At 41.6% G+C, this 19,433-nt stretch overlaps 2 protein-coding genes across 3 annotated transcripts; one reads left to right on the plus strand and one right to left on the minus strand.

Annotated features, from left to right (window-relative positions):
- Positions 1 to 897: 897 nt before the first annotated feature.
- On the minus strand, positions 898 to 6,831 carry rnf6 (ring finger protein (C3H2C3 type) 6). 2 transcript variants are annotated; one of them, XM_044339645.1, is made up of 4 exons: positions 6,734 to 6,831; positions 5,512 to 5,667; positions 5,177 to 5,341; positions 898 to 4,650 (listed from the first exon to the last, which is right to left on the minus strand). In XM_044339645.1, exons 2-4 carry the CDS (start codon positions 5,651 to 5,653, stop codon positions 2,807 to 2,809), a joined length of 2,151 nt encoding a protein of 716 aa, XP_044195580.1. In that variant the 5' UTR covers positions 5,654 to 5,667; positions 6,734 to 6,831; the 3' UTR covers positions 898 to 2,806. The 2 variants fall into 2 exon arrangements, with proteins under 2 accessions (XP_044195580.1, XP_044195581.1); XM_044339646.1 differs by lacking the exon at positions 6,734 to 6,831 and adding an exon at positions 6,057 to 6,359.
- A 1,621-nt stretch (positions 6,832 to 8,452) lies between these two features.
- Positions 8,453 to 17,395, plus strand: cdk8 (cyclin-dependent kinase 8). Its single transcript, XM_044339664.1, has 13 exons — positions 8,453 to 8,938; positions 10,628 to 10,703; positions 11,467 to 11,577; positions 12,279 to 12,419; positions 13,136 to 13,193; positions 13,273 to 13,404; positions 13,505 to 13,648; positions 14,457 to 14,526; positions 14,719 to 14,791; positions 14,977 to 15,074; positions 15,211 to 15,289; positions 15,458 to 15,616; positions 16,297 to 17,395. The coding sequence occupies exons 1-13, from the start codon at positions 8,811 to 8,813 to the stop codon at positions 16,420 to 16,422; spliced, it is 1,395 nt and encodes a 464-aa protein (XP_044195599.1). The 5' UTR covers positions 8,453 to 8,810; the 3' UTR covers positions 16,423 to 17,395.
- The last annotated feature ends 2,038 nt before the right edge of the window (positions 17,396 to 19,433 follow it).

Genomic DNA, 19,433 nt, shown 5'->3' on the forward strand with positions numbered 1-19,433 from the left:
TGATCCAATATTTCACCAAATATCAAAGATTGGTGAAAAAGTCCAACAACTGAAAACTGTGTATCAGAACTTTGTTTTTTCTTCTTTCCTCTCCCATTAATCATCTCAAAACCCCTCAGATTTATCTGGTGACCCTTTAGAGGGGCCCGACCCCTCGGTTGGGAACCACAGGACTAAACTAGCTAACTGTATATAAAGTAGTTCAAACTAGCTCCACCTCCAGCAGCTACAACAGTAACATGCTGCTCTAACACTGATGCTTCAGTATTAATAATCTAATTATGTCATATATAATAATATATCAGTCAGAGGGACCAAACCACTACTTTTACTTTTGCTGCCAATACTTATGTACTTTTACTTAAGTAGGATTTTTCACACAGGACTTCTGCTTGTAATAGAGTATTTTTTCATTGCTGTAGCCTATTGGTGAGGATCTGATTATTTCCACCACTGTTTACCATACTAGTTTATGTTGCTTGTTGAGCTGTACAATATACTGTGATAAATTATATCTTTACCTATTCAACATAATTACTTTGGACTTCTTCAGAATTAAGGCTAATGTACAGTTGTTTGATCATTTACAGCATTTGAACTATTATTTAATGTATATGTGTAACATTTAACTTGGTTATTCATGTCCCATTGCCTACAAGTAATTTCAGTTCCTACCTGTCACTGTTTTACTGAGGACAGTTGTGTGTGTAACAGTATCAGAGTAACATGTGCAACAGTAAAAGGAGTAGTCAACTGTGAACCCTGTGAGAGAGACGCTGGGTGTAGTCTTTCTGTGTTGGTGTTGATTTTTCAAAGACAAACTGTACTCTGTTATTACCCACAGCCCAGAGTGACTCACACTCACATGTATCCATATATGTCCATATACACCACATCTCCAGGCATAACAAAGCTGCATTTTATTCCACTGTTAAGGAGCAGAGAAGAAAACCCATGTCTTCATTTTATTACATAGTAACATATTTATCATAACTGGTTTATTTACTCTCATCACATTGTAACATAATACATATTCATGTTTCAAAAGTTGATTTCCATCTTATTAAATAGGAACAGAATAAATATTCACTTCTGAAATGAGTGGCCACAACCGCCTCTCCAAGTCTGTGGTGGACCTTCACTGAACAGAAGCTTTCTGAGAACCAGGTTCATTCGGACACTGGACCTTTCCTTCAGCACCCACACACTCACATGCACACACGGTTAAACCATACACACTTTACCCCACTCTCACACATTCTTACATACTGGATCATTCCTGCAGTTTTGTAAGTGACACGTTGACTGCAGAGATGTAGTAGCTCCTGTGTACTGTTACTGTTGATGCACACAGTGACCCTGATAACAACACACTGACTAAGTGGTTCACCTTAATAATCCACCTGTGCTACACAAGAAATGCCAATATCTGTGCAGATCATGTAAAAAACAAATCAGATGGACACACAGGGACACCTTATTACTAACACTGGCTTATTCAGGTGTAGCACTGGAACCAAAATGGACTGTAATCGTTGCATTTTGACATATCCAATTATGAAGAGCTTTGTTGTTAACAGATTTCCATGAGCACACAATGTAATTTTGGAGCAGGTGCTCAAAACATCAACAATTTTCCAACACCTGTCTCATGAAGCAGGTTTTCTGAGTTAGCTGGACAGCTGCGATAAATAAACATTGAGTAAAATTTTATTACTTACTTCCCATGTTTTAGATTGGAAGGGGTACCAGATTTTTGTTCAGCAGATTTATCAAGCTAACCACATTCTGCTGCTTCAAGAGACATGTCCGAAGGTGTCTGTCAGTCAGATACACATCAGAAACATAACAAGAAACAAGAGGAAACATGGATTTCAGGGTTAAGGAGACTTTGTTTTTAAGTGGAGATGATAATCAGGCATTACAATGTAAACAACAATGAACAGCAAAAACAAACAATACTGTATTTTCTCTCTGTATTGCACAACTCATTAAATTACAACTCTGACTTCCTGATTATCACCTGCCTTCTGCATTTCATTTGAATTGTGCTGCTCATATGGGTAATGTTGATGATTTCAAAGTGACTGATTTTAGTGGGTGACTTTGATGGATGAATTCTGTATTGCAATTATATGGGACAGAAGTATGGAGAGGGCTTAACAAACAAACAAACCCACCAACAGACCTATAGAATAACCAATGGTAAAGGGACACTTTAAAATGGATGCCAAAGCTTTAAAATGGAGAATGTTTTTTAAAAAAACTGAAGGTTTCCTGCTTCCATTCTGAATAGATGGCATTTGAGGAACATCTTACTTCAAAACCTTTAAATACAAGCAGTGGTGAGGTATTTACAGCTTATACTGAACAAATCGAGTCTAGAAGTGATTTGTGAAGTCCAGTTGTGACAAAGAGACGTCACATAGTATCAGACACTAAAGAGTTAAAGTGAGACTAGTCAGCAGCGGCTACAGGAGCTCCTTAAGCATTAATGCCATCCATTGATGTGAGTCTCTGAAGCTTTGTGACACAGACCAGCTAAACAGGTCACAGGAAGAGGAAAATAAAACATTAACAAATTGCTGAAAACAAAGTCTAAAAAAATAAAGTTTTGTTAATTCTCTGCATTTATACTTTCTTTTTTTTCCTGCACTTTTGGTTCAACCATCTTAACCTTCAACACAATGGATATTCTCAAAAAAAAAAATAAAACCATGAAAGCGCTATGTACATGCAAAGCCTACTTGGGTCTGCTCAGTTCAGCCAGCCAGGAACATGATAGTTGTGTTTGTGAGCAAATAGGTCAGTCATGATGCACTGTGAGAATGGGCTGCCTACAGATGGGGCAGGTGTTGTTTTCGGAGAGCCAGCGATCGATGCAGTGGATGTGGAATTCGTGGGAGCAAGGCAGGCGACGCAGCTTGTTGCCCTGGGCGTACTCGTTGATGCAGACGCTGCATGCGCGGCCCATCTCCCCCTCCAGGCTGGCCTGACCGTAGGTACGTGTGGCCAGATTGTCAATCTGTTCTTTGGTCAGACCGCGAGGGTGTTCGTCATCCTCTTCATCATTCAGTAAGAAGAAGTGCGCCAACCGCAGGATGGGTAGAGTACCGTTTTCTACTAGGTTGTTAGTGTCTCTGCTGGTGGCCCGTCCTTCTGTGGTGCTCACAACTGCTCCTCCTAGCCTGGCCTGGCCACCCTGGTCCTCTTCACTCCCCACCAGCCCCACCCGCTCCTGATCTGCCCCACCTGAACCAACCTGGCTGGCTGCACTCTCATTTGTGTGTAGACGACTGGCTGGGCTGGTGCTACTGTTTGTACCACCAACATCTATGTGGCTAGGTGCAACAGTTTCAGAATCAGCCTCTGTCTCCATTAGAGAGCTCAGCTCCCCAAATCCGGTCATGATCTGACGCAAGATGGAACGCAGTGCAGTGGAGTTGGGCTCCCCCAGGCCTGTCTCACTGATGCGCCGCAGGGGAATCCGTATAGTGCTCACATAGGTGCGGATGCCAGCTCGCTCAGAGCGGGAGATGGTGCGTCTAAATCCACCACTGTCACTTTCAAATGTGACAGTATTCTCTGCAACCCGGGCACGTGAACGTGTTCTGCTGGCAATGCTGTCCCGGTCCCGGTTTTCCCCAGGTCGAATCCTTCTCACCTGCAGGTCCAACATGATGGTAGGATGCCGGCGCACTGCTGAACTTCCTGCTCCTGTTATATGTGACTCATTTTCACGTTCTCCTGTCTCTATAGCTGGCTCCGTTAGAGCTGCAGGTTCTGCCACAGCCTCCCCTGTCTCCATGGAAACAGAGCTTGTGCCACTGCCTGGCTCAACAGTATGGATGCTAACACCACTAACACCACTGCTGGATGGTGGAGTGGTACTGGGGACAGGGGTTCTGTGTAAGGGGGAACGACTTCGCCTTGACAAGCGGGATGAAACCCCACCTCCTGCTGCAACCCTGCGTGAACGTCCACGCGATCGAGTCCTACTGCCACGTGATTCGTTTCCCGCTGCTGGGGCCTGAGACCCAGACTGGGGTGACACACGGGGACAGTCTAGAGATACAGTCATATCATCACGCCCCTGCTCTACTTCTGCATTCAGAGGTTGATGTTGCGAAGGTGTAGTCTGATCGAGAGGAGGGGTAACAGTGGAAGGCGGTACTAAAGAGTGCAAAGTGGCACCTCTCCTCTGAGCAGGGGGGGGCACCGGAGCAGGAAGTGCAGGGGGGCTCATAGAAAGAGTGGTAGTGCTGCTGCGTGTGCGACGTGTTTGAATCCTCCTACTGAGGGCTGGGCGAGGGGAGGGGTAAGGAGCTGGCCTGGGTGTGGTTGACGGTCGAGGGTTGGAGAAGGAGGAAGCAGTGCGTATAGAGGGTGAAGTTGTATTTGGGGCAGTTACTGGCAGCTCTGCAGTTTCCGAGGTGTCATTATGCTCGCCCGGCTCTGGCTGATCATGGTTTATGTTGATCTCCAGGCTAAATCGGAATTCCCCACTGTTAGGGTTGGTCCGGCTGACAGCACGCCATGTCTGGTTGCCACTCTGCCCACTGCGAGTAGCATTACCTGTGCGTCTGAAAGTGTTCAGCCACTCCAGTAATGAGTCACCATTAGAAGTTTCTGCTCCGGGCTCTGTGCCCCCTGTAAAGAACGCATATGGGTAAGACTGTGAACATATTCTACCTAATATCTGTTCTCTTGTACAGGAAAACCCTTAAAAAAAACAATTGCTATTGCTTGGTGTCTACTTACAACAATATCATCTCTTTGTCATATCTTACTCAAGGCCAGACCCAATCAAGTCATTTTACAGCCTTGTTTAAATCGTGCCAAAGCAAATGCAACAGTCAAATAAAACATTTATGGTTATTTGTCCTAAACAATGCATTAAAAATAATCTGGCAGTTCTTTCTTTTTAATAGTAAGTTGCTTGTATAAAGAGCTGTTTAACAGAATTCATGATGAAGCCATTTGTCTGCAATTTGTTTGGCTGTTCTAAAGTCCACTGATAAGACATTATGTTGATTTTAGGTCTGTTAGACAGATTATGAGATTCTGATATTATTCTTTGGCTTGTTGGTTAATCAACAGCAACTAAAATCCAAACCATCCGACATCATAAGTAGTACAAGCCAGATTTGGAAAGGCCGTACAGAGATATCCCTACCTGCTCCTCGTCTCCCTCCAGCCCCTCTCTCCTCTCCTTCACCGCTGCTGCCCTGCTGCTCAACTGAATCAGCAGTCTGCAAGCGTTGCTCAGTACGGGGCTGAGATGACACACGCTCCTTTGCTCCGTCAAGACGCTGCCGAAGCTCCTCAGCAGTCACCTCCCCTGTTAAACAAATGGGCGCGCAGGTTGTTACATGATGTCAGCAGCAGTGCGTCAAGAGGAGCTACCCCTGCTCCTAGACTGGTAGCAGATCATGGATAACATACACTGTGATGTAAAGTGCACTGTATACAGAGAATATAAGTATACATGTAAGATGTGTCCTTCCTCACCAGGGGTGCCCAGCAGGTTGCTGTCTCTCATTAGGCGGTATTCCTCTTCACTCAGTTCATTAATGAAGTGATAGTATGCCTCCTCCCTTCGAAGACGCTCTGCCTGCCTCCGCCGTTCGTCTCCCCCACCAGGAGGGTCCATCACCGTGAAAAGTGCTGGCAGACAGATGAGTGAGGGTGTCAGTCAGGGGTGGAGTAGAGGCTTTAGTGCCCACTATAACTTTACATTTGGCAACACATGAAGTCACATGTAGCAGCACAGCTATATGCACACACAAAGCAGCTCCAATGCTCAAGTGGAACAAAATAAGCTTATGATTATTGGTTTCTCTTTGAGGCAGATAAAGAACAAACGTCTTGGTCAGCTATATAACTAAAACTATATCACCATCACGGTTGTTTTAGGTGTCAGAGTAAGCATGCAATGCAAATAAAAATTATTCGTTTAGTGACTAATCTCTAGCTGAAGACGACAGTTTTAACGCCATCCATTTTCTATCGAAAGACATCACCAGCAGGAGGAAAGCTACAGTAATCCTACTAACATTTAGCCCGAAGACTGGCGCCGCAGATTCACGTAAATTAACAAGTGGACGACTGTTCGATTCATGAAATGTAGAGGATAACCAAAAGACATCCGAATAACAACGCATTCTTCATGTGAGCTGACATTAGCCAAGTTACAACCGTGGCTACGGAAGGCCATGTTGAAGGCAGGGGAATAAAGCAACAAAACTGGCGTTGTCATCCTGGTTAGCCGCCAATCAGCGGCCTGCTGCTCATGACTGACACGGAAAGCGTCCAATCAGTGCGATGCGGAGGCGGGACGCGATAAACGAAACGGAGGTATCCTCCATGTATACGCAGGGCAACGAAGGAAAGACAAAGAATCATGTCGGCAGTATTAAATAATAACATTATCGAGATGATAACACATAGGGATGATTAACAGCTCTGCCGCCACAAAATAACAATCTTTTATGTGGATCTTCCAAGAATACGAAGTGTCATTTTGAATGCGCAACGCTTTAGTTGCTAACAGAGTGCTAGCACCTTAGCAGTCCGTCGACAGCAGTGTTAGCAGCGAGCTGTGAGGCTGAATAACTCCTCCGATACAAATCAAATAAATACTTTATCAGTGAGTTAATGTACACAGATGTTAATACTTAATCACAGCATAGTTTTAAATGAGATGACAATGACATTAAGAGGAATTTAGTACCTGACAAAGCAGCTGTAATATGGACGGTTCGCTCTGCTCTCCTTTCTCTCGCAAGATGGGACCAATGGTGCTACACTACACCGTCCGTGACTAAACAGCAGCCCGGGATACATTAGTTCCTAGGTAACACAACATCTGCAACAACACAGCTCCGGGTTCGTTTTTGTCCAAACATTGTACCACAAGTGTAATTCATTCATAGTGGTGAAACTATACTTTGAATCTGATACATTTCAAAGAGAAAGTAAAGTATTTACTGCAGTTTTAAACTATGATATTGCTGCAGTACGGAGTACCTGCAACATATTCATTTGTCTTTATATAAATAGAATAGAATAAAATGCCTTTATTTCCAATGCGCAGCAGTACAACGAGATTGAAGGTGCGCCGTCCTGAAAGGTGCTCTATAAGAACAGGGTACATTGTAAATGTAACTACAAGAACAGATAAGTAAAAAGAATAATAAAAAAAACACCCTTTAATATACACGATTCACATATAAAGTCTTCATTCTGCTAATTTAAACACTCTTAAAAGAGCTCTGTGAACAAGTAGTCGTTTTTTTATGTTAATACTTGCATTTTACACCGTCTAACAATGTGAATACAGGAAACTTACTTTTAATGAAATCTTTTTACATTCTGATATTGCTACTTCAAAAGATTTGATTTGTTCTTTACTACCAATACTGACGAGCTCATGTCTGAAACCAAATCACAAGGGTTTTTTTTTCTGCACATCCTGTTATTCTTCTATTAATTAGTGTGTAATTGGTTATCAACCACCATGTTACAATGATATGTCTTAAATGGATCATATTTTGTCTCAAACTAGGCTATTTGCTCTTAAATGTGCATCAAACTTTCACCACCTCCAAATCTAAATCAAACTCTGATGTTTATATACTGCATTTTTATTTCCATTATTAAATTCTTATGACTTATGACTGCACTTGAAAAAAAAATTTCTTGTCTATTTCATTTCATTCTATTTTAACAGATTCATATTTCACTTATAGTGTTTTTAAATGTTGTTGAGGTGCATTTATTTGCCTTTTGTAAAGGATTTTATGCCTAATGTTTTTAAAAGGTTTAAATAAATAGTTTTCAATAAGTATTTTTGATTTGTATCATAACTTGGGGGGAAATGTTATTTTATGTAGAGAAAAAATCTCTTCTTGTCTTAATTCAAAGCAAATGGATCAATAGTCTCTGTCAATACTTAATTGACCGAAAGACACAAACTATATTAAACGCGGGTATTTCTTTGTGTAATGTACCATTGGAATATGTAACAATATGGTTATGATTATTGCTTTTCTGTATCGAACATGATGATAAACTGAATATCTTTGGGTTTTGGACTGTCAGGCAGACAAAACCTTGGACTGTGGGGAACTTAAACTGATATTTTTCACTATTTTCTGACATTTAAGGACAAAACGATGAACTGATGAATCAAGACAATAATCGATAAGTTAACTGGCAGACAATGCAACATGTGAAAAGGGGTAGACTGCTTTATTTTAAGGGGGTCACAGGCCAAAAAGGTTGGGAACCATTGATCTAGTCCAATGACTGTATATAAATATTATATATATACAGTCTCTCTATATATACATATATACAATATTATATATTACATACAGTCCATAGTCTAGTCCTTTTTTCTGAAGCTCTTCCTCTGCACCAGGGGCTGTCTTCTTCTTCTTTACGACGTTTTACGACAGTGCCGTGCGGGAATACGCCGTCGTTACCGAAGTGAAGTGCGTCTCTTTGGAGCAGCAGATACCGGCTGAGAGAAACGTAGCAACAAGAGAAAGGAAGACATTTCGGGCTCGTTTTCCCACCTGGACTATCTCCGAGCACCACACATCCCCCTCCAGAGCGTTAAATTTGACCCGAAAACTCGATGTGGAAGCTGGGCTGAAGGAAGAAAGGGCCACGCTTGGGGGGGGAAGGCAACTAGCTGAATTACCAAACCGAGCTCGTTGGAGTCGCTTTATAGTTGCCTCCCAAGCGACGCTTCAAAAAAAAAAGGAAAGGAGCGGATACATTCAGCCTGAACACTGGTGAAAATGGACTATGATTTTAAAGTAAAGCTGACCGGCGAAAGAGAGCGTGTCGAGGACCTGTTTGAGTACGAAGGATGCAAAGTGGGAAGAGGCACCTACGGTCATGTGTACAAGGCGAAGAGAAAAGATGGGTGAGTTAATGACCAGCAAGGCCTCTAGCCAGCACTTCTCCTCTCCTTAATACGTTTTATTTACTTATCTCATTTATTCTTTCTTCTCCTTCAAGGCTAGAATCGTGTGCTACTTGCAGAGGAGGCATACTGCCAGAGGTTTATGCAGAGAAATACAGGAACAATGTAAAGGCAGTGTGTTTGAATTTCAGGGATTTTCATATGTCAGGCTGCTGATGACGCTTTCTGTCATGTATACAAGCACTGACATTTGCTTTACTGTTGTGATTGTGGCTTGCCTTTCTTGTAGATGTGAGGCTTATGTTGTAAAAGCAGTGGTAAAGTCAAGTTTTATTAAGTAAAATGAATGGTGATGTAATGGATGTAGGGTGAAGCAGGCGCATGTGTAGCAGCACTTGTTGATGTTGAGGGTCTCAGGGGCAAAGATCAAGGAAAAGATCTTCACAGCAGCTTTTATCAAGGTCACTTTTGTTGTCTCCCTCAGGAGAAATTCATCTGGGACAAAGGGAATTGCTACAACAACATCACAATAAGAACTTAAAAAAAAAAAAAACTAACAAAAAACCACACATTAGTAAAGAACATGCGTGCACACACTGGCCTAATTTACTAATTTGATGATATATATTTCATCAAATTAGTATGAAAACCATTCACTCTATTAAAAAAAACTGCAGTCTAAGGCAAAAACATCTCAAGCATACACACCTTAGTAAATAAATTACAAACAAACACATCTTACTTTACATGCCTAAAAACATGCTTTTATGAATTTGTTGTGCTTTTAGTGAATCATGACAAATGATGTTCACGTATTGTGGACACAAATCCTGACTACTTTTGTATATAAATTGTAAAAATGTTACTTGCACACTATAATTTGATATGTGGTCGTGTTGCTTTCATGCTCTTTTTTTCCTCCTCTTTTCCTTTTAACTGCAGCCCACCTTCAAGTGTTTTTTCTAGAGTCAGAGTTTACAGTGGAGAGATAAATTTTGGGAGAGACAGATGAGGGTTTGATATCCAGCCAGGCCAGAACCAGGGACACTGTGACCTTAAGACCCCAAGGCCACCAGGGCGTCACCCACCTCCATTTCTAAACCTTTTATTTCCTTTTTTTCCACTGTATCTAATACAAACCCTTTTAACAGTGTGTCTGGACCAAAGCTGAGAAGAGCTGATGGCTTCTTGAGCTACCAGGCCCATACTAGGCGGATTATCACAGCCCCGGACATTCTGGCAGCCCGAACCACACAAAAAGAGCCCTAAAGTGTTTAAAGATGTTTGAGTTCACTTTAGGAGGCTGCTGTTTATGAGACTCTGTGAGCTAATTTGTGCTGCAGCAGTTGGATGAGGCCTGAGGAGGCACAAAGCATGGGTTTATGAGATGATTTAGGCCAGAGGGAGGGAGGGGTTGCAACCGATTCATTCAAGTGAGAGCCAGTCCCAGTGCTCTGTTTGTCCCTCGCCAGCTGCCAGACAGGGCCTGTTTCCTCTCCCCCTCTATTGTTTTGAGCCTCAGAGGTGAGCTTGATTACACAAATCTGGAGGTAATGCAACTCGGCCTCTTCTCAGAGTCCCTGTGCCAGCTGCCAAGTGCCCCCCTTTATGTTTGTCTGCAGACGGCTCTCAGGGGGCTGGCAGTCTGGTCTGGTGTTGATATTGCTCTGCCTCTCTCTGTGTTTGTAGGAAGGATGATAAGGACTACGCCCTCAAGCAGATTGAAGGCACTGGCATCTCCATGTCAGCCTGCAGAGAGATTGCAGTAAGAGCTGCTTAGTTTTCTGTGTCTCTTCGTTTGGTCTCTGTTAAACACCTTCATGTCATTCCTAGGTGGTTTATGTAACATCAGAATCACCGTCTTTTTACAAAGAAACTTGTGTTAAATAAGTAGCAGACATAAGACACAAAAAACTAGAAAGAGTCAGAGAAGAAGGAAAAAGTAGGTTTTGGTTTGGAGAATAAACATGAATATAATGCATACAGAAGTTAACAAAACATCATGAACATGATAAACACCAAACTAACAGGGCCTCAACAAAATCAAACAAACTTCTTTGAATTTAATTAGTTTCAGTATTTTATTAGATTAATTTGTTCTTGATATTGTTTACAACAGTGGTTCTCAAACCTTTCCATTGCAAGGACCCCAAAACTGACACAAATTAGACCAGGGTCCCCCATTTGATGTGATTTTTTTTTAGATGTTTTATTGTATAAGTGTATGAAACCCATGACCAAAACAGTCATACATTCTGTCACTGTGTTATTTATGGATGAAATTATAGTGAAAGTAAATTATTCCCCTTTTTGCTGGGGACCCCCTGGATCCCCCTCAAAGACCCCTGAGGGTCCCCAGACCCCACTTTGAGAACCACTGCTTTACACACCCTGTATGTTTTATTGATGGCATTCAGCACATTCATTTATTACTTCTCACAGTTCAGTTATTTGGCTGTTTGTCATTCATGATTCCTGCTATGAGAGCGTATGTCCAGTCCTCTGAATGCAGTCCTCATATATTGCAGCTGCTGCGGGAGCTGAAGCATCCCAATGTCATCTCACTGCAGAAGGTTTTCCTGTCACACGCAGACCGTAAAGTATGGCTGCTCTTTGACTACGCCGAACATGACCTTTGGGTAAAATGCACACACACAAACACTGGAGCTGCATGACATGACTTATCAAATATATTGCGATCTAATCTACAGAATATGCAAATATGAGTGCATGTGGATATTTATCTGTATAATTAATTTTTGCTCAAAGTTTATAGTTAAGACGCATGCATGCACATACTGTGCATTCCCACTTATATACAGTATGAGCACATAGGCGTACTTGTAAACAGAACAGAAGTAGGTTACACATTTTTTATGCCATCTGCTGTCTTTTGCCTATATGTGAACACTTCCGTTTTTTATAAAATGAGGGACAATTCACAAATGCAGAATTACTTATAGTACTGACGCCTATACACACCATCAGCCAGTTGTAAGGAAGTAGAAAATGGTGCTAATTATGCATTGCTAAGTCTCATTTAAGCACACACATACACCAGTATTCAACATTTGTCAAACCTCTGCTGCATTACAGTTGGCAGTTTCAACTGGCAAGATATCAGAAATGAGTTAAAATGCCATTTTCTGCCACAGAGCTGCAACAGTCACATTCCCATCCCGAGGAAGTGGAAACACATGCCACAAACATCAGCGTTACTGGTCTTGCCTGTAGCATAACATTTGTGACCAACCAAATGTAGTAAAAGGACATAAATACTTTGCAGTCAACATGTAATGTGCATGCACGCCACCCTGACTATTATCTTGTCTTCCCGTAGCACATTATTAAGTTCCACAGAGCGTCCAAGGCCAACAAGAAGCCACTTCAGCTTCCTAGAGGAATGGTCAAGTCTCTGCTCTACCAGATCCTGGATGGCATCCATTACCTCCACGCCAACTGGGTCCTCCACAGAGACCTTGTAAGAGGATTGGGGAGGACAAGGGAGGAGGGGTGGGAGAGAGAGAGAGAGAGAAAATATTTAGGTAGAAGGGAAAACAGGGCACCAGTTGATGAAAGATTGGAAAATTGTTATTGGGCAAAGAATCAGTGAAAGGCATGTGAAGCTGCGTCAGACTGCATGTGTTTAGTTATGGCTTGAAACCATCTGTTTTTGCATGTTTTTGATTTGTAAACATGTTTGAGTTGACCAAGATTACTAACAATTTGATTACACTTTTTTCCGTATTATGTTCTAGTTGTTTTGGTGCAAGGTTATTACAAAGTATGTATGTGTATTTTTTAGATATAACTTTAGTTATTTAGCTATACGGGAAACTTTACATGGTTTGTTTGTATTGCAGTAGTTTCTGTAAGGTAAGAATTTAAAAATAAAGAGTATTCTAATATGTTGACAGATATTACCAGTTAGACAGGGATGCTGAATTATCTGCCATTCACATGCACTGATTGACAAAGTGAAATGGTATATCTTCTCTCTTGTGGGATGCAGTAGGTGTATTATGTCCACTAGAGGGCAGCAACATAGAGTTTTGTTTGCACACCATATACAGGATTGTAGCTCAACAACTGGGCCAAACTAATCTGAAATATCTTTTATTTATTAATATATATTTTTTAAATATGTGGATTGTTGGAGCAATTTACAGTTGTATGTATGTCTCATTTTCCCCTCAGAAACCAGCTAACATTTTAGTGATGGGGGAAGGGCCAGAAAGGGGTAGAGTAAAAATTGGTATGTATGTCTCCTCTTAATATTTCATTTATTGTTTAAGATTGTTATTGCTCTACTGACCAACATATCTACTCTGCAGCGGACATGGGGTTTGCCCGTCTCTTCAATTCACCACTGAAGCCTTTAGCCGATCTCGACCCTGTGGTGGTCACCTTCTGGTACAGAGCACCTGAACTACTGCTTGGGGCTCGGCACTACACCAAAGCCATCGGTGAGAACCGCGCGACACCATCTGTCAACGCAACGTCCCATTTGTGAAAATGTGCTGCCAGCTTAATGATAGCATTTGGCGTGTGTTCTGTTCCTTTCAGACATCTGGGCGATTGGCTGCATCTTTGCGGAGCTGCTGACATCTGAGCCCATATTCCACTGTCGCCAGGAGGACATCAAGACCAGTAACCCTTACCACCACGACCAACTGGACCGCATCTTTAACGTCATGGGATTCCCTGCTGGTGAGACCCCACCGCTGCCAGACTTTGGGAGAAAATATCCAGAAAAGATGTGTTTGGATCTGTTCTGTTTGAAATCATTACACACTAATTTATTAATCATTTACGTGAATTGTTTCAAAAAGGGATGTTAATTTTGCTCAGCTGCTATTATACCAAAATGTTACTGTTACTGTGTTGCCTTTTCAGCGGAAAATGGTGTGGAAGGATAAACATTTTCCTTTCCTAGAAGAGGCAGATTATTTCCTTGTTCCTTTTCTTAAGGCAATAATGTGGTCTGTTGGCTCTGAACATCAATCTGCTGACACTATAGATGAAGCCAAGTCACAAACATAGAAACTTTTACTTGCAGGGCTACATTTGGGGCTATATTTTCCAGTTCACATAAGCCACTTCTGATCTTTTTTCTCTTCCATCTCTGCTGCTCTTGTTGTGTAACTCACCAGCCTATTTGATGGATTTTGTTTTGCCTCTGTAGGAAATCAAGCCTTGCAAATTTTACACCAGGGCTCATTCAACAATCCCTTTGCAATTGTCTCAGCTGAGGTTGTGGTTCTTAATTTAAGCCGAGAGATAATTGGGGAGAATGTTTAAAAACTTCATTCACATGAGTGTTGTGCAAATGCAAAACAACCTGATTTTAACTGGTATTTTTAAGTCCAAACCAAAGCACACTACGGTTGCTCTAGCTGTAACAACGTGATGTTTGTACTTAAAAGATTGTAATCCAGACCCTACAACCTAAATAATCTGGTCTTGAAGGGAGGGAGGGTGTGACATGCTGTAATCCTGTTTTTCCCTCATTTGACAGATAAAGACTGGGAGGACATCAAAAAGATGCCAGAACACTCCACACTGATGAAAGACTTTAGAAGGAACACGTGAGTCTGCAGAGCAACACTGTCCCAGTTTTCTTAAAAAGATCTAAAAACAAACTCTGAGCAAAGCAAAGTCTTGTGTCTGCTGGCAAAAAAAAGACGTGTTCCACACAATTCTTATTATTACCATGTAATACCTCTTATTACGATGTAATTGCATTGAAGTTAATACAACATGCTTCTCCTCTATCACAGATACACAAACTGCAGCCTTATAAAGTACATGGAAAAACACAAAGTCAAACCAGACAGCAAAGCATTCCACTTGGTGAGTTTAAATACATCAATAATAGAGCAATGACATGTATTCTGCTTAACTTCAGTCTATTATGATGGCAAATCCATAACAGCAGTGCAGCTATAGTTTGGCTCTCGGTGGCACATGAAACACGCCTTGTCATCATACTGCTCCCCTTCATGCTTGAGGCTAACATTGTGTTCAATTCATTAAAGCTGCAGAAGCTGTTGACCATGGACCCCATCCGTAGAATCACATCCGAGCAGGCCATGCAGGACCCCTACTTTTTGGAGGAACCGCTGCCCACCTCTGAGTGAGTCACTACTCCTTAGGCTCGGATCACATGCCCCAGGGACGTCTAACACGTCAAACGGGTCCCTTAGCTAATTAACCCCAAGTCATGGGAATAAATGTTTGAAGTTGACAAGCCTCTTTGCCTTTTTCCCCAGTGTTTTTGCAGGCTGCCAGATCCCCTACCCCAAGAGGGAGTTCCTGACAGAGGAGGAGCCAGAGGACAAGGCAGACAAAGTAAGCAATGAATGTGCCTGTTTATATACAGTTGTTCAGGGTGTTTATTTCAATATTAGATACAGAAGGGTGAAGGAGAAACGAGGTAGTAAATACACAATGGAACTGAACAATATATGGTTTCAGCACTGACAATGTACATGTTTTTTTTGGGGGGGGGTGTATTAGAAAAACCAGCAGCAGCAACAGGGAAACAACCACACAAATGGGGCGGGGCACACTGGCAACCCTGACAACAGCCACGTCCAGGGCCCGCCTCTGAAGAAAGTGCGAGTTGTCCCGCCCACCACTACCTCAGGTGGCCTCATAATGACCTCAGACTACCAGGTAGGTCTCTCTCACACACACACACACACACACACACTCACAAAGTAGTCTACTTACAAGCTGGATGGAAATAAATAAAACATCTTGAATTTTTATACTCACTCATGGTGGAGTTTGGTTTTGTTGATAAACAATTTATGCAGTATAAATGTCATGGAAATGGATTTTACTGTACTACAAATACTGTCATGAAGAAAAAGTCAGCTTAGGTGACTGATCAGTTGTTTCTGCGGTTTTATTCTCATGTCACTGACTTGAGACAACATGAAACATGAAAAATTTAACATACATAGAGAGATGACAGTTGGCTAATGCATTTGTCACTTTGCCTTGATGCAATATTTTTCTGTAAGTGACAGAGTAGGAATACTTCAGCTGACATCCAGTGCTGTGGTGCATTACTGCCACCTACATGTTTGCCTTTCTACATTACAAGTTTAATTTCTTTGCACCTTTTTGTAAAAGTTTGATTAAAATTAGCTTGACATTTGGATGACGATAAAGCTCCTGTCTTTCTCTTTGTGTCAGCTTGTCAACATCACAACCTCCAAAACAAGGTCATTAACAGAAGTGAAGCAAAGTTTTGAAGCAGAACCAAACAGTGTAGTAAATATTCACCCAACACTTCAGGATAAAATGAATAACATTAAAAGGATTTAATGAATTTCTTCTCCCTGCAGCGCTCCAATCCACATGCTGCCTACCAGAACCCTGGACCAAGCACATCACTGCCCCAAAGCAGCATGGGATACTCCTCTACCTCCCAACAGCCACCCCAGTACTCCCACCAGACCCACCGCTACTGAGACACCCCTCCAACACACATACATACAAACACACACACACACACACATATGCATACACAGCCCTCATCACGCCCACCTGAAAGAATGTACTGAGGGATGTGGGGATGTCCATTGCAACAAACCCCCCCACCCCACCCCACCCCACAGAGGGCACCTTCTCTGCAGCAGTCTATTAGGCCAGAATGACAACAACCTGCACTTCTTCAAGATAACACACCATAACCCAAGTATTAGAAACAACGCTATAGAGCAAAACCCGATGGGTGAAACACAATGCGGGAGGATGAGAAGAATGGATATCATGGTCCAATCCAACCTGTTTCATTTACTCAGACGTAATCAAACCAGCCAAAAGAAGATGGCTCGGTTTGGGGGGGGACGGCAGGGCGGGGGGGCACATGTTAATCTCTTGTGTCATCCCCTCCCCTCTTCTTCTCCACCTGTCTACACCTACGCCCTTCCCCAGCCAGTTACCCTCTTCCTGTCGAAGCTCGGATGAGACTGAAAGCTGCTATGTGACTGCCGGCGTTGACAGATTCCCTGTCCGTCTGTCCTCCTGTCTGTCTCTGTCTGTCCGTTTTTTGTTTGTATGTGTGTGTGTGTGTGTGTGTGGCCCTGTGAGGGCTTCAGCTGAGGACTGAACTGAGCTGCTGTGAAGCATGCTGGGAGGATGTAGAACCCTCACAGCTGTGGCGTTGAGGGTTTTTGGACAAAAAAAAAAGATGACAAAAAAAAAAAAGATTTTAGTAGTTTATAATTTAATCTGTTTTCATGGTTTTGTTTTCATGGTAAGTGTGGCGAAACAGTTTGCGCTGACTGAGAGCTCAGCTGCTGTACGCCGTGGCAAGCCTTACAACATGATGACAAAACCAACCAATCGCATGGAGGATGGCAGATGGAACATGCATTGTACTGTATTGTATTGAAATATTTTACATGAAGCAAGTATCCTGACAATAAAAGTGGAAACATTCATATTGTTGATATTTTGGGCGCGTGTGTGTGTGTGCAAGCTGCTAATGTTTGATACAAATTGATGTTGTTGTTTACCATTACTGCTACACTAAGCTGTTTATTTCTCAAGGATTCAGACAAATCACATTAGCTGGCAGGAAATATGTATGAAATTGCTGGAAAATCAGTTTTTAATGGGAACATCATGTGCGTCAAGTTTTGCGCTTGTACTCAACATATACTTAACAACAATACTCAGTGTCACAGAAGGGTTATTACATGACAAGTTTAAAGATTTTAACACTTTATTGTCTTTAATTTAATTACCTATATATGACTGTTTGATAGACTAATCTGAAAAGGTTACTTTAAGTTTTTAGGATAACATACTTTCAGCTAAATGTTTGATATATATTCACAACAAAATGTATGGAGGAAAAAAAAGCTGCAATTAATTATTTTCATTATTGATTAATCTGCTGATTATGCTCTCGATTAATTAAGTCTATGTCAGATATTGTGGGAAAATCCTGTTAAAATTTCCCTAAATCTAATGAAACTGATTTTGCAGTTCATATAAAACAAATTAGCAAATTGTCAGATTTGAGAAACTGGAACCAGAGATTATTTGGCATTTTTCTTGGAAACAAAAGCAACTGTTGGCAGTAATCAAAATGGTAGCAGGTTCAATTTATGTTGATCGACTAATCAATAGGTGGTGTAATCGTTCCAGAACTAACATGAAATCTACAATGTTTTTCTCAATTGCCCAGGATCTCAAGCTAGGAACAAGGTATACATTTGCTGAAAAGTCCAACTGTGCCAACATGCTCTTAAGTCGTAACTGCCCCACTTAATGACATAGTCACAATCATGTATTTGTGCTTTGGTATTCATGGCCAAATCAATTATAAATGATAAACTGACAACTGTAAAGCAAAAGCAGACTGTGGCTTCCCCCCTTGTCCAGGAATAGAACTGTATTTTCAATAATGAACCTCCCTTTCCCTTTCTAATGGACTGAACCCTGACTACAGTCCAGAGACTATTCTCTGCTCTCTTTCCCTGCTTTGATGACAGTCCTCTCCCGCTGTCTACAAACACACCTGGGAGAGTAAAGCACAGATCTAAGTATAGCGAGTCCTTTCACTCAACCTCTTCCTGCAGGATGCTGGCCCAGCTATTTCAGTCTGTTATACAATACTACCTCAGCTTATCCTCAGCATCACTGCTTGTAGCATGTTATTTAAACCCCTAAAACTCTCTCCAGCACAGTTTTCTGCTATTGCTCATCATCGAAATAGGTCTTCATGTCGACAAAATCCACACAGGCCTCAAAATGTCTTTTTTTTCTCCTCTCTCAACTTTATTGGTCAAAATTTGAAATAAGCAACACACCCAAACAATACAGGAAAAAACATCACACAAAACAAACAGTCAAACAAATCCATAAAGGACATTGAAAATAAAAAACAAGAATAAAACCATGTATATAAAAAACAAAATAAACAACGAAAAAACCCCAAAGGAAACAAGAGAACTGAAGATAGTAAACAAGTAAATAAATAAAAATGACACATTTACATAAGTAAATTTTGAGTGTGGAGACAGTAGTAAGGCACTTTTGTGGTTCTTCATATGGCTTAAGGATTACAGGAGACTGAATTTGCAAGGAAAGGCAGTAAACTAGGAGAGGATTTAGAAAATTTACGCTTGTGGATACAAAATTTAGCCATCAAAAATATAGAAATTGACAGTGTATTGAAAGGAATAGCTTTTGTGTTGGAAAAATATAAAAAACATCACATAAAGTAGAAGTGTAAGGCTCATCAATGAAGCTGAAAATATGAGTAGCAAGTTCTTGCCAAAAGGTCTGTACCACATCACCATCTGTATCTTTAAAGCCCTTATAATTTTGACAAGTGGGAGCCAGTTGCGTAAAAAACCCCCCTTTAAGCTCTTCAGCAACGCCCAACCGTAGCCCCGCCCCCTCCGTTCGCAACAGCGCTGGGGAGTCTCCCTGTCAATCATTCCATTCTAGAGATACCATTGGTTGA

This window comes from Thunnus albacares, chromosome 21, assembly GCF_914725855.1.
Source record: "Thunnus albacares chromosome 21, fThuAlb1.1, whole genome shotgun sequence".
NCBI lineage: Eukaryota > Metazoa > Chordata > Actinopteri > Scombriformes > Scombridae > Thunnus > Thunnus albacares.

Coding starts and splice junctions, on each gene's coding strand:
- cdk8 (XM_044339664.1), top strand. CDS start 8,811: ATGGACTATGATTTTAAAGTAAAGCTGACCGGCGAAAGAGAGCGTGTC. Junction 8,939..10,627: donor AAGGCGAAGAGAAAAGATGG/GTGAGTTAATGA, acceptor CTGTGTTTGTAG/GAAGGATGATAAGGACTACG. Junction 15,290..15,457: donor CAGAGGACAAGGCAGACAAA/GTAAGCAATGAA, acceptor GGGGTGTATTAG/AAAAACCAGCAGCAGCAACA.
- rnf6 (XM_044339645.1), bottom strand. CDS start 5,653: ATGGACCCTCCTGGTGGGGGAGACGAACGGCGGAGGCAGGCAGAGCGT. Junction 5,342..5,511: donor CAACCTGCTGGGCACCCCTG/GTGAGGAAGGAC, acceptor TTTGTTTAACAG/GGGAGGTGACTGCTGAGGAG. Junction 4,651..5,176: donor TGGAGGGAGACGAGGAGCAG/GTAGGGATATCT, acceptor CGTTCTTTACAG/GGGGCACAGAGCCCGGAGCA.